At 37.6% G+C, this 15465-nt stretch overlaps 1 protein-coding gene across 1 annotated transcript; it reads right to left on the bottom strand.

Moving 5' to 3' along the window:
- Window positions 1–10888: 10888 nt before the first annotated feature.
- Window positions 10889–13719, bottom strand: LOC134797235 (uncharacterized). The gene is made up of 2 exons (XM_063769459.1): window positions 13281–13719; window positions 10889–11300 (listed from the first exon to the last, which is right to left on the bottom strand). Exons 1-2 carry the CDS (start codon window positions 13632–13634, stop codon window positions 10911–10913), a joined length of 744 nt encoding a protein of 247 aa, XP_063625529.1. The 5' UTR covers window positions 13635–13719; the 3' UTR covers window positions 10889–10910.
- Window positions 13720–15465: the final 1746 nt, after the last annotated feature.

The following is a 15465-nucleotide window of genomic DNA, read 5'->3' as shown; positions in this document are numbered from 1 at the left end:
CGGCACGTGGCCTAGGTATTTTTGAAAACAATAAAGTAAAGGTTCACCATCTCTGCACTAAGATTTCGTCAACTATACAGTGCGGATAGCAGAGGACGCAGGTTCTATTCCAGCCTGGGGCACTGGGGGCCTTGGTCACTTTTTCTTAGTATATGACATTTATTTCAGTTTATACGGTATTCATTCGTCTTTCTCTTGATAGTCAACACCGCATAGTAAAGTGATAGGAAATGTTTCTAATAAACTCTAATATTATTTATCCTAAAATGAAATTGTCAGACGGAAATCGTGAAATTACTTAATGTATTTAAAAAATCCATTAACATCATATTTTTTCATGAAACAATACGTCTGTCAAGTCCATTGGTTAGCTCTTTAATACTATTGATGGTGAAAATATTTGCGTTCGTCATATTCCTTTTAAAGCAATACAATAGACTGGTTTCGTCATATTAAACCTCCATTTAAACAAGCATTTGTCTGGCATTTAACATTCATTCGTAGTTATTTTTGAACGCAAACTATTTTTACCCTCGATAGACATAGCTTGCATCTAGCGTGACTTTAGACATGCCTTCTGGTAAAAGGTCTCTTGTAAAACAAGTATCTTGGTATGCAGAGTTATTCTTTATGGTATAAAGGCCAGAGCACACCGGATGCGTGTGCGTAGATGTGCGCGTGCGCAGAAACGTTGGAGCCGTGCACGCATACGTCACGCGAGCAGTGTGCCGTCTCTCATAAGAATCTGTACATTACAACACGCATTTAACTGTTGTTTTATGTCAGTTTCTATTATTCACATTATTATTTTTATTATTATTGTGGTGTTGTGGGCCTTTGAGTGTCGCATCGACCAGCATTGATCTATTGTGACGGCCCTTTAAAGTTCATTACTAATGCCCGTTGCATCCAGAAAGTTCCAGATTCTTTGGGCCGTAATGTTCTGTACCTCATAGGGTTGCACTACGTGTCGCCCTAGGTAGGTACTTCTTTTTGACATTAGTGGTCCACAAGAGCAGAGAATGTGCATTGCAGTCTCCTCTGACTCCTGACAGAACCTGCATGTCGCATCTTGTTTCTTCCCAATTTGAAACATATGTTTATTCAACTTACAGTGTCCAGTCAGTATTCTGGTCACCGCGCAGGTTTTGTGCCTTTTGAGTCCTAAAAGCTCCTTAGCAGTTCTGCTGTTGAACCCTTTGATTAGAGCTTTCGAGTGTTCTTGTCCTTTAACGAACTTCCACCACTCGGTTGCTCTCGTTTTTTCTAACTTGCTGAGCAGAGAATATGCATCCCGTTTTGTGATTCCACAGAACGGTTCTGGGCCGACCAGGGGTGTGTCTGCGCCCTTTCTAGCAAGTTCGTCCGCTTCTTCGTTTCCGTTAATGTCGGAGTGCCCTGGTACCCATCTAAGTGTGACCTTGTTGGAGTTAGCCAGTGCATTTAGGTTTGTTTTACAGTTCTGGACTAGTTTTGAGTTTGACTCAAGGGATTCTAGTGCCAGCAGAGCAGCCTGGCTGTCTGAGTTGATGTAGATATGCTGGTGTCTTAGGTTTCTATCCAGGTTGATCTCCGCGCATTTGTTGATGGCGAAGACTTCTGCCTGGAAGATTGAGGCCTGTGTGCCCATGCTGACGCTAGCTCTGAGCTTAGGTCTCTCACCATAGATCCCACATCCTACATCATTGCCTTTTTTGGAACCATCTGTATACCAAACGTGGCTTCCCTCTTCGACGTACATTTGGTTGTTGGTCCATTTGTCTCTAGGAGGTATTTCTACTGTGTACAGTTTGGTGAGATGACATTCGGTGTGCGTGTCATCAGTGGGCATGCTAAGGGTTCTATTTGCCTTTAGATTGGCTAATGCCTGAGAGCGCCATTTTGGCCTGTTTAGCGTGCATATTCTGTAGACGCACTGCTTGGCCTCCTTTTGCACCTGCAGGTGGAGTGGTATGATGTCTAGCAGTGCATCTAGGGCCGCTCCCGGTGTCGAGGAGAAGGCGCCTGTTGCTGTTAAACAAGCCGTGCGTTGCAGGCTGTTTAGAGTGTCTATTGCTGTCTTTTGGTTGGTTTTGTTACACCAGACTGCGGAGGCGTAGGTGACAATTGGCCTCACTACCGCTGTGTATAACCACATAGCAATTTTGGGTCTTAAGCCCCATCTTGCTCCTGCCATTCGACAGCATGACCACATGGCCATTTTCGCTTTTTGCATAATGTTTCTCAGGTGAGGGTTCCAAGTTAACTTTTGGTCAAAAGTGACCCCTAGATACTTGACCTCTTCCGAGAACGGTATTATTTGTCCATTAAGTCTTGGTTTTATTAGTTTATCGAGCTTCCGTTTCCTTGTGAATGGTACTATTACAGTCTTGCTCGGATTAATGGACAAGTCATTTTCTCTACACCATTTGAATATTGTGTTTAGAGCTCCTTGCATTAGGTTGGATATGGTGCTGAGGCAAGGGCCTTTGACGATAACTACAAGGTCGTCGGCATATCCTTGTGTGTCAAAGTCTTGGCCTGACATGATTGCAAGAAGTTGGTCCACTGCTAGGGTCCATAATAGTGGGGATAGAACGCCTCCTTGTGGGCACCCTCTAGTGGTATAAAATGCATGCTCTATATTATTCATGGTCAAAGTGGCTACTCTGTTCGAGAGCATGCTATGTACCCATCTGGTGGTGATTTCGTCTACTCCCTTTGATGTCATACCATTGAGTATGGTCTCTGTGGGCGTGTTGTCGAAAGCACCTTCAACATCAAGGAACGCACATAGAGCGGTTTGCTTTTCCTCTAGGGTTTTTTGCACCTTGTCAACCAGGTCGAGTAGGGCAGAGTAGAGTAGAGTAGAGTATTATTCACATACTAAAATCAATTATTTTCTAACTTTGACAGAAATTTAAGCCTGCTTCTGTTATTTTTCATAGAAATAGCAAATAATACAACCTAGCGTTGTTTTGTTCTTGCTGTATATGAAAATCCGTATAGTAGGCTAAAAATTTGGAGATTACAAGTGAGGAAATATGATCTTTACAAGGATGGAATAATGTGGATGAAGACAAGGTTATGCCATAAAGAATAACACTAACATATGTCTAGATACCAGGCTTTCAACATAACGCTGGCATTGTAAAACGCTGGTTTTTGTATGGGCGTTTTGTGATCTCATTTTTTGTTCTCTTATTTAATTAACCTTTTGATATTTTTTCTTAATTTATTAGTTATTTAAAAGGGGTATTCTGTTTGAAAATGTCCATACAAACATCGGTACAACCGGATCTAACTGAAAAATACGAGTATGTTAGTTTTGTAACCGTGTATGTCGATACGATAATAGCAGAGCGTTTATTTTTTCATCAATGAAATATTTGGATTCATAAAAGCTGTGTTGTGATCGAAACGCAACTCTGCGATAAAAAAAACTGTGTTTATTATCTATGGTGTAACACAGATATGCGTTTCGATGACTAGATCTCAGCTTATTGGCCCCTCCAAACGTCACCGATAATCGCATGCGATTTGCAATAGGTACAGGTTGATTCACGAAAGCTGGCGCGAATGGAATGAATGAATCTTTCATTGTATTAAGTGACACCTGTATCGGTATACAGTCAGAGCCACCATTTGATTGATTAATTTTTTTTTTTTTTTTTTTTTTCTCTTTATTTTGGCACAAACAGTCATTACAAAAAAGATACATTGAAAACTATTACATATAAGATTGACAATACAGTGCCGAAAACGTTATAGATTATAGTTAATATTGTTGTTGCAACGGACCTGAATTATTTAACTTAAACTATAAGAAGAAGTACAATTGTTTACTACCTACTTATATCTAGCTGTTACTGGTACTTATGTTATACATTATTATTACTCACTTTTGATTGTATTAATCGTAACTATTTAATTTATTATTAATTTTGTTTTTCAACCCTCTAAGAGTGGTATTGAAAGGATCTATTTCGTTGAATTCTTTGTTGTAAAGATACATAATACGGGGAATAAAACTGTTTCTAGTGTAGTTCTTTCGATACACACATAGATATTTTCATTCACTCATTCGTTCCATTTGTGCCAGCTCTTGTGAATCGATCATTACATTGCGGCATTTGGTCGATCGATTGAATTCGTTGCTCCAACTTAACCAGCAATTATATAAAATCGCATGCGATTTGTTGCAACGTCTGTAGAAGCCTTAACGGTTTTGCCGCCCGGAGCGACGTAAATGTAATTTTAGAACCGTATTGCTCTATTGGTGTACTTTTGATCTCTAAATGCGTAATTTAAAACAGTATTTGCTGCAGTGGACGTGCTCCTTAAATTTATGTGATAAATTGTACAAAACGAGATCTGATTCGAGTCTCCCTTCTTGTGTAGTTTTAATTGACGTTTAGAATAGCGAATACATTGTGACGCTATTTGGGGTTATTAAGGGTAGAAACGCGATTGATCATACGCTATAACTTGCCATAAGATATTTTTAATCTATAGTTTACGCCGTATTAACAAACAACCAAATGCTTTTGGCCAGGGAACGGCACAAATAATAATATTCTACCTAGTTCGCAGTGTACGTAACTGTACGAAAATAGGTGTTTTTATGAAACTCGCTCTCAGTTCGTTTCATAAACTCACACTCGTATTTTAATGCCTTTAATTATATAACAGTCACATAAAAACTACTATTACGAGGCAGGTTCGTATGACCAGTTGCGTTTCATCCACCTTAAAACCCGTATCTTGTTGGATTTCGACTTTAGTTGTAGGACCATGTCACGACTGACCCTGTTATGCGGTTCACGCCGCAATTTCATCTAACTTTTGCAGACGGCAGCTCTAACATTGTCATAACATTTCATATGATATTAGGTACAGACGTAGTCCATAATTATTTTCCATCGTTATTTCACGGAAACGTACAAACGTGACTTGCTATTTCGATCAGTCTCGGTACAAAAAGTACTGAGGTTGACTGAAGTAGCATGACAAATAATACGAACGTTTCCGAGAAAATACGATGGAAAACAATTATGCACTACATCTCTAGTTAGACACCAAACCAATAAGAATTCAAAGTCAAGCCAAACATTGTAAAAAATATAAATTGAGTTAAAATTCATAAGAATTTTACAAATCCTTTTTTTGTCCTTGTCATAAAAATGGCGGAAGGAGCTAGTAGAGAAATAGATGCAAATTTAAAGATATTTTTTAAGTTTAACGAACGGGTCGATAGGTATTTGATTTTCTTAATGGGACGGCGAGGGGTTCACAAGTGATTCCCCGTCGTAAAAAAAAATTTTGTTCCAGTTGGTCAAAATCAAGTTACGTGTAGGGATCGTGCAGGTACTGCAAACTACATTGTGAAAAGACCCTAAGCTTCATTGTAATAGGGAATATTTCCCTAGTAATATACCGTCAAAATATAAAACTTTCACTTCACTTTCTTTATAAAGTGTATCTGTAACTACTTTTAAATTATTTCGCTTTTACTGAACTGTGATGTGGTGGGAAAAGTTATGTTAAAGGGCAAAGTTTTATACTTTTACGGTACCTACAAACGCATTTTTACACTGCGAGCAAAGTTACTGATATAAAGCATAAAATCACATATTTTTCAGTATTTTTGGAAGATGTTAGAGCTATTATCTACAAAATTCATCACAATATCATCGCTTAACGTAATTTTGTTTTAAGTTGAAATCGTTATATTTTTAATTTCCACACATCTAAATGTACCTATCTCCTTATGTGTTCAAAAACGGTACAACTAATTGTTGATGTTTTCTGTCAAATATTTTACATTGTTTAGCGACTGTGTCGTTAAAAATTAAATGTCAACTCACTGTCAAACCTAGCTAGAAAAAAAGGCATGAATTAATTGATAAAAAGGGGAAAACTGACATAATGCAACCATCATTAGTTATCATTCATACCATCTTTGGTGAACTTACATGTAAATCCAAATGTATGGCACCTAACCTAACTTCCGCCCATATAAATAATTTTCAGTAAACATCAGTCTGGCTAAGAGATGAACTAAGCTGTTACAATGCGGCCTAAAATATAAGGCTTTAACACATTCACTGCCAGCGATCTAGGCGGGTTCTCTGTTCGTAGGCGCTTCTCGCTACATACGGGAAAACCTCTCTCATTCACCTCTGTCACACTTATTTGTATAACAGAAGATAAATTGCCTTATTTTCTCCGATAAAACTTGTAATTTACTTGAAAGGTGAGTTGACACCTTAAAAATTGTTGAATTTCAATGTAATGATCGTTTGAACGCGCTTGCGCCATATGCTTCCCTGATACTTCCACTAATTTATGTACAAACGATGCATTTAATTCGCCTTTATTTTTCGAAAACTCGGCAGATGGCATTGGTCGTTTTATGAATAGATTAAGGTTTCAAGCGGGGTTGAAATGTGTGGAAACTACACCAAAGTTTAGTGACATAGAGGTAGCGTCTCCCAAGCGTCGGAGTCTAGCCAACTCAATGGCTGCTGCTCGACGCAGCGTTGGCGCAATTGCGCAGCGACGCCATTTTCCATAGCACTGACTAGACACCAACGCTCAAAAGACTTGTGTGGGGGGCTCTTAGACTACCTTACAATAATCTCAAGATTTAAACTCCTCCTCAGTTGTTCACTCTTGACAGAGTGGTCGTGGTTGTATGATGAGACGTATCTATCGTGGATAACGCAGCCCTCTCAATGCGCCTCCACTTGCCACGGTCTTCAGCGTTACGGGAACATTGGACCATGGTGGTTTGTGTCGCAGATTTTATCAGGTCTGTCCAGCGCGTAGGTGACCGACCTTGTGACCGCTTGCCTTCCACTCGTCCTTGGACAACGAGACGTTCCATGGAGTTTTGGTTTCGTGTAACGTGCCCGAAGTATTTGAGGATTCGTATTTGAACAGTCGACGATAATCTCTCCTTCACTTTGAGTTCTTCCAATATCTAAACATTGGTCCGAAACGCAGTCCAAGGAAGATTTAAACTACCAACGCATAAATGCTTCCTCTATTTGAACGGGGACACTTTGGTGTAGCTTCCACACATGTTATTGACTTGATGGCATTAGGGTAAGTGTACGGTTTGGTACTCAGTGGAGTGTGACTTTAAAATACTTTAAATTTTGTTCATAAGTGCCAATGATTTTATTGCCCCGTTTGGTTGCTTGTTTTTGCTCGTTTTGGAAACATACTACACATTTCTGTGAGAAACATTGTGAAATGGTACTTTATGTTTTTATGAAAGTTTTCTCTGATGAAAAATATGATGAGATCATATATTTTTGGTTTTTCTTAATAGTTCTGATTTTTTTTATACAAGTTGAATTCATGATCATGAACTTAAATGAAGAGTAACACAATTGGATGTCATATTATAAAGCAGTATCTCTTATATAAAAATTATTGTGCATCCATACCACAATTACTTTTTGTAGAACAAAGTTTCCAAGTGTTACTGCTTTCACCACAAAAGTTGCGGTGTGGATGCACCTTTATTGGGCACTGTAAGCAAGGAGAGCAAAAACATGTAACAATCAATTTTCATCACTGTATTAATAAGGTAAAACACCCATTGATTGGCACCCAAAATACCACTTACAGGACTGTCACACCTTTCCCACTTCAGGGTTAAACATGTCAATCTTTGGTGGGGTGCCAACATTAAGAACCCTACAACAAACGCACATCGGACTCAATCGGATTGCAAATGAAATGTTGTTAGTATTATTTTTGAGATTGTTGAAATAAATATTGTGGTCTTCTCTAGTCTCCGTTAAACGTCGATTTACACTATACTATAAGTTGTCCAATTTGCTAAATCAGTTGGTGTAAATCGTCCTTTAACGTTATTTATAACCTAAGTTTTTAGATGGTTAGTTTTTTTTAAACCATGCTCAGCCATAAAGGCTTCCGTACTTTTTTTTTCTGAACACGTAATGTGTGTAACTTAAAGTACTTAATTTAGTTATAGTTGTCATTGACGTGGACTCTCGTACTGAAACCAATCTGCAGCAGACATCTGTGTATTTTGTCATAAATTTCTAGGACAAATGTGAGAATGTAGGTACAAGAATTGGTACATTCAGGAAAAATCTGAATTTTCACTAGTGAAACGTAAGCGATGTTTGTTTATATTATAAACAGAGGCTGTAACAGCAATAAAAGATCAGACTTGCTACACGACTTTCTCTTATATTTATTTCCCCTCACAACTAAACAGTATACAAATTACACAAAACAATTATATCGACTTGTATTTTAATCTTGTACTTACTTGAACACTGGTCCTTTTGTGAAAATTATCTGAAACTACTGATGTGCCGTCGGAAAGTTTCCTGAGAAAAAATAGAAAATTCTCATATTTTTGTGGGAATTGAAGCTCCATTTCCAAAATAAGTTTATTTATTATGAAAATTTCCTGAAAAATCTAAGAACATTTCTTTTCGGGAAGTTTCTGCAACATGGACCAGAGATAACTTGTCCAAAAAAAATCCTCTTTTATGAGAAGATTCTAAATGTAATGTCAGTTTTTGTAATTCTTTTTTTATCTCCATATTCAACATGCTAAATTATTAAAAATAAATAAATTGCAAAAATATTCAATATGACTCGACACATTTTAAGTATTTTTTACGTAGATGTAGTACATAATTGTTTTCCATCGTATTTTCTCGGAAACGTTCGTATTTGTCATGCTACTTCAGTAAATGTCAGTACTTTTGGTACTGAGACCTTCGAGCAACACGGAAGGGAGGCGGCATTCGCACTATTTCCCCTCTGCCTAGGTACAAGATCAACTGATCTAGCGCGGGTAATAAAACTAGTTGCGCTCGGATTTTTCACTAGACCTAGTCCAGACGCGCGCGTGGACACAGCAGCAGAAAAAATGCCTAATTGCTCGGTTTTTTGTCGTAAAAAGAGGTCGGAGACATCAAATTTACAAAAAGAAGGTGTTACATTTCACATGTAATATTTTTTTACATATCATACGTTTAATTACATTTAAACACAATTATTATATTTTAGTCTCATGTAATTGTTGGATTTATCGATTTTGCTCGCCCAGTACAAATTGCGGATCGGTCGAGCGAGAAATCCGACTTCTCATCTGTCAGAATCAGGGATGTTACGGAGCTCCGGTTCCGTTTCCGTTAAGGCGGAACTTCCGTTTGGTATTACACATCCGTTTCTGTTCCGGTTCCGTTATGTTTGAAACGGAAGTTATAACGGATGTCAATGCTTAGCGCGGCGGCGGCGCACATCAAAAACAAACAGGTTCTAGAGGGAGAGCTAGCCACGGAAATAGGTATGCAATTTATAGAGTAACGAAATCCCTCTAGTTAGTATGCCATAGTATCATTATTAATTAATCTGGGCGCCTGGCAGCTGTCTAGCGGTGGGTGTGGGAGTGGATGGGCAACAAAGTGGTTGTAAAATCAATTGAAGGTGTGCAATTTATAGAGCTCTGTGTTTGGTGTGATATAATAGCAAATTATGTATTTAATTCAAATATAACAATGCCAGGCGTTTTATTTGGGGGAAAAGTAGTGCCAGGCGATGAAAATACACATTCACTTGTGCGCCTGCAGGAAGATCACGAGCAAATTGCACTCGCCTCACAATCTATGCGTAAAGCAATTGTGAGTACTTCCTGCAGGCGCACAAGTGATTGTGTGTTTTCATCGCCTGGCACTACTTTTCCCCCAAATAAAACGCCTGGCATTGTTATATTTGAATTAAATACATAATTAGCTATTATATCACACCAAACACAGAGCTCTATAAATTACACACCTTCAATTGATTTTACAACCACTTTGTTGCCCATCCACTCCCACACCCACCGCTAGACAGCTGCCAGGCGCCCGGATTAATTAATAATGATAGTATGGTATACAAACTAGAGGGATTTCTATGCTCTATAAATTGCATACCTATTGACGTGGCTAGCTCTTAGACCATTCATACCAGTCATTCGCTCATCGCCCCGCTTGCCACGTGCTACGCTAGTTTGTTGTTTGTTTGTATACTTTGTTTTATTCGTGTTATTAAAATTAAAATCGTATGTGTTCTGTTGTGTACTGACTACTGACTGTGTGTACTGTGTGTGGTGAATGTTAGTTTGGAACTATTTTGATGAAGTTAGTGGGGACACGGCTAAGTGTAAACTTTGTCTGAATGTTTATTCTAGAAAGGGGAAAACGACTACATCGTTAAAAAGTCAGGCTCCGATTCTGGTTCCGGTTCCGTTTCCGTTTTCGGTTCCGTTAAACTAAATTGAAAACATCTGTTTCCGTTTTCGGTTCCGATAAAACCGCATCCGTTACATCCCTGGTCAGAATACAATAAAATACTTCGACGAAAATGTGTTGGTGTGCGTGTTGTGACACTTGTGACTCGTCCGTACACAAAAAGAGATCGAGGTTTGCAAGATTCAGCAAGATTTGTCTTTGACGTGTGTCATTTTCTATGTATTTGTGTCGTCATTACAGATTGGATTTTGTATGTAAGTGTGTGAGAAGTGCGACTGTGTGCACCTTTCCCCCCGCAAAAAATGGCAGAAAGATTTGTACGGTAAGATATCGCTTGGGCCCCTCCCTTCCGATGTGTCGGAAGCAGGTGTTGCTCGAAGACTGAGACTGATTGAAATAGCAAGACACGTTCGTACGTTCCCGTGAAAATACGATGGATGATAATTATCCACTACATCTGTACATGTTTAATTGTTTGAAGAAACAAAAATACAGCTTTGTTTAAAGATCACCAATTGACAAAATAATAGAGGCTTAAAATTTAATGACTGTTTAACGCTAACTTAAAATATAACCTATTACCAGGGTTCTTTGGAAACAAAGATAACGAAAACAGTTTAAAAAACAAAATTCTACATTTCAACGTTCCGTCATATCTGAAATCCTAGCCTCGCTCACTAAACTCTGAATCTCCAGTTGCAACCGTAGCGCTTTCTGCAAATTCATTTTCCTCAACTGTGACGCTATGAATTTCCCATAAATATCAAACTCATCTTCTTTGGCCTCATTGTCTATGCTATTTCTATATGATCTGTCCGAGTTATCGATGCTGTGGCAATGTTTAAATTTTTTCTTCTTTATTTTGTACGAGCTCTGTGAGGCTTCTTGCTTTATGTCTTCGGGTTCAGGTTTGAGGACTAGAAGGAAGTTGTCTTGCTCGGATTCAAAGGGGTCAGAGTTGGAGTTATCATTGACTTCGTCTGGGCTAACCCATATTTTTTGACATGATTCATCAATTTGTTCTGCATGCTGTAAAATGAATAAAAGGGTCATTCCACCGTTTCGGGTGTTACACTTGAACTCATAAAATAAGGTTTTATTCGATATTGTAACAGGAACTAGGAGGTTATAACTATTGATTCATCTACTACTTTGATAATATTTTCTTTTCCTGTACACATACAATTAAAGTATAAGAGCAATAACGAGAGAATCATTAAAAAGTAGCTGTTTCGGGCGTTACGGGAATTGGCCTATACCTTCTGACCATCAGTACCAAAATGCATAATTTAGCGAATTTTGTCAAGTAACCTCCAGTTTTATTTATGTCAAGTAATAATAGTTAGTATAGTCTACTGAAACACTGAAGTAACACTTAGTATCACTTTTCAATTAATTTTAATAAAATAAATTACCTGTTTCGGGTGTTACTCATGGTTCGTTTCGGGTGTTACGAGTACGAAATTAAGACAGATTTATACGAAATGATGGCTCATTTTATTGAAATTATTGTCTTTTTAATAAATTCGATTAAAAACAGAAGTAATAAATGCTGAATTATTATAAAATACATTAATCTTAACAATAAAAACTGTTTCTCGAAGATATGATAATTATTTTTCTTTTGATGCGAATATTTCCGAAAATATTCACTTAATCAAAAAATGGTTGATGGTGAAACCTATTCATTTTGAAAGATCTATCTAACGACACCCCACATCACAGGATTAAAGTCGAAAAAAATAAAATATTTTTTGTACAGGAGCTTACCCAAAAAAAAATTTTTTTTTTGTAGTTTTTGTGTTATTACTTTGTCGCCATTATTGATTTATGTATCCATGCCAAATTGCAGCTTTCTAGCACTAACCATCACGGAGAAAAGCCGGGGACGGACAGGCGGACGATCAACACGTTTCGGGTGTTACACAACTTCAAACTTTAAAACATACCACTAAAGCAGACGCTAAAACAATAATTATTACTCATTTGCATAGGTTCACATCATAGCCTTTCTTTGGCAAAATATGTTTGGTTATAGTTAATTACCTGAAAAGTTACACATACTTTTATCTCTTTTTCGTTTCGGGTGTTACTTTGACACCACAGTCTAGAATACTCTTCTAAAAACCGATTAATCCATGCTTTTTAATATTTTTAAAGACAAATTATATAATTACGATATTTTACCTGAAATAACTGCGGGAAATTTGTAACAGTTTACAGTTACTTTCTTTTTAATTAGTCTTGCCAATATTGCTGTAAAAAATTAGTTTTACGCCTATCATTTAAACGTTGCGATCAAGTACATGAAAAACATGTAAAAATTGTTATTTTTTCGGTTTTTTTTTCTGACATGAAGGTTTGGTATGTTTTCTATGGAAATAGGTTAGTGTTGACTTCTTAAACTAATTTTCATTTTTGAACCCTTGGTAGCGTTTATTATGGAATGACCCAAAAACTAACATTTAATCATTAAATTTATGGCCATTATTATTTCATCAAATGGATGGATAAGATATGGTAAGTAAATATCAGTAAAATTAAGATATAATACTAAATGCAACTACCTAACAATGTCATATTCTATGAGCATCTGCGAGCACACTATTGAAATTGGCAAATTTTATTTTTTGTTTAATATTAGGGGACATCTTACACAGATCAAACCTAGCCCCAAACTAAGCAAAGCTTGTACTATGGGTACTAGGCGACGATATACATACTTGTATAGATAAATACATACTTATATACATAGAAAACAACCATGACTCAGGAACAAATATTAGTGTTCATCACACAAATAAATGCCCTTACTGGGATTCGAACCCAGGACCATCGGCTTAGCAGACAGGGTCACTATCCACTAGGCCAGACCGGACGTCAATTATAAATGATTTAAAAGAAGAAATGTCATAGGAAACCGATCTCTAGCCTATTGTGGCTAATGCAAAAAGAAAACCCACAGGATGAAAGTGAGTTGCATAGTTAAGATGAAAAAGCGTTACTTACATCAAAAAATGCATCGTCCATAACGTCCAGATCTCTTCTAAGCGTCTTGCTAAAACGTTTATGCCAAGCATAGAACCACTTAATCGACGGCTTGAAAACAGAGTCTGGACTAGATCGCTTGCGTATTTTATTGACCTCCTGGATGTAGGTGGACCTTAAGTTCTTAATCTTCGTTCTGACTTCAGGTTCCGTTAAAGGCATGCCCGTAGCAGCTCGGAAATCGGTTATAATTTTAGTATAAGCTTTGTGCCTTTCTGGTTTAGATTTGTACTCGGGAACTCTAGGATTCCAGAGTGCTTCATTCTCCAGATACAATTTGACAAAAGTACACGTTTCTTTTTCGCTCCATCTCATGTTTGTTTATATTATTTGTTGTTATTTAATGTTCATTAAATAAATAAACTAACATCGCCTTTGCACGGCATTTGTTGTTTGACAATGACAGTGGGACAAAATTGTATTGGGATATTTTCTACATTCTATTTAAAATGTGTGTTTCTAGAAAAAGCTGAAACCAACCTTAATTATGAAGCATAAAGTCGAAATTGCTATGTCAAAATGTAGAAAATTACGAAAATGACCTCAATGTAAACGTGCTCAACCATAAACAATGATTTGTTTTGTTTATGATGATTGCTGTTACAAAAATGAAAGTGAAAGCCCACGCAGTGAAAGTGTTATTTTAAACGTCAAACTTCTATGAAATTATGACGTATAAATGACACTTGCACTGCGTGGGCAATCAAATCAGCTGCAGACTTTTTTTGGTCTGACTATATTTATATTATTTTTACGCCAAGCGCGCACCACGATTTTAGTTTTTGCGACACGATTTTAGAATCGCGCTGTAATATATCGCAGAAAATTCACTGCGCGCACTGCGATGAAAAAGTCGACGATTTGTTCATTCTCAACATGGATTTCGTACCAGTCGTTTGTCATGAAACGTTGTCTTTAATATGCGATCGCTGTATGACTTTGAGTATTTATACCACAAAGGTGATCTTCTATTTCCATAATTAAATGGTCAACATCTCCTAGTGAGTATTATATTCTTTGGTCAACATCTAGCGTCTTCAGCAGCAGGTTCCGACATGTTAACGCTTGGAGTAGCAGGAGATCTAAGGTCCCGTTTTCTAAGGGGATCTTGCATTTTGGAGACAAAGCAAACCGCTTGGAACAGGTGTTCCTGGGGGTGACCTGAGCTGATTAAGCCCGGTTGCCAAGAGGTTCCCCCCAGTAGGTGGGCAGGGGAGGGGGGGATAAAAGTGCCTCCGGCGCGCCTCACTCTAAGCTTTATATCTGCATACATCTCGCAACTATATCAAGTTTGGTGTCATTTTCGTATAATTCGAGGACGAAGAATTCATTTCTGTGACTAAATTTTCACTCACCCATACAAAAAATCCGAAAAATTCAAAATTTAAAAAAAAAATCTTTAGATTTTTTTTTCGAAAATCCTCTACAAAATGTATACTATGAGGATTTGCTCTAGAAAAAAAATACCTGTGAATAGCCCAGTTCTCCTACTATACAGAATAGTAAACTTGTCAAACATTTTTTTTCATAACTCTGTTAAAAAAAATGTTTTGTGTCGCGCGGCGTACTTGCATTGTAAGAGTGGTATGCAACGTTTAGGATTTTTAAGTATGTTTAGATAATTTGTGATAAGTTGTTATTCTTCTGGTGGTAGATTACATTAATAAATTACTTCTGGACGTGATATATATACAAATATAAATTAAATATATAAATAAAGATGTTGGGAAAACTTTCGCTAATAGAGTTAAGTATTATAAATGTGATAAAATTAACATAGGAGATGTTTGACAAAAAATGCGGGTTAAAATAAGATATTATATTGTTCGTAATTGCCATTACATGCCCATGGGACTGTGCATTTTAGGTTTTTTTTAACGCAGTTGCACCTCCCTGCGCATTTTGTTTTGCAGCGGCAACGAATAAGCTCTAAACAAGCAGCAGCCGCCGCAGGTAGGCTTGTCCATATGGGCTCCCAATAACCTTGTTGTTTGGACCAGCCCCAGTCAGCAGGGCATGGTGGCTGTTGCTGAGGGGCTATAATCTGTCCCCAAACATAGACCAAATCGCGCCGTGCGCCAAAAACCGCCGTGTCGCCGAAATAATTTTCAACCAGGTTGACAAGGTGCAGAAAACCCTAGAGGCA

Source organism: Cydia splendana, chromosome 15 (genome assembly GCF_910591565.1).
Source record: "Cydia splendana chromosome 15, ilCydSple1.2, whole genome shotgun sequence".
NCBI lineage: Eukaryota > Metazoa > Arthropoda > Insecta > Lepidoptera > Tortricidae > Cydia > Cydia splendana.
This window is presented reverse-complemented; position numbering and strand designations above follow the sequence as displayed.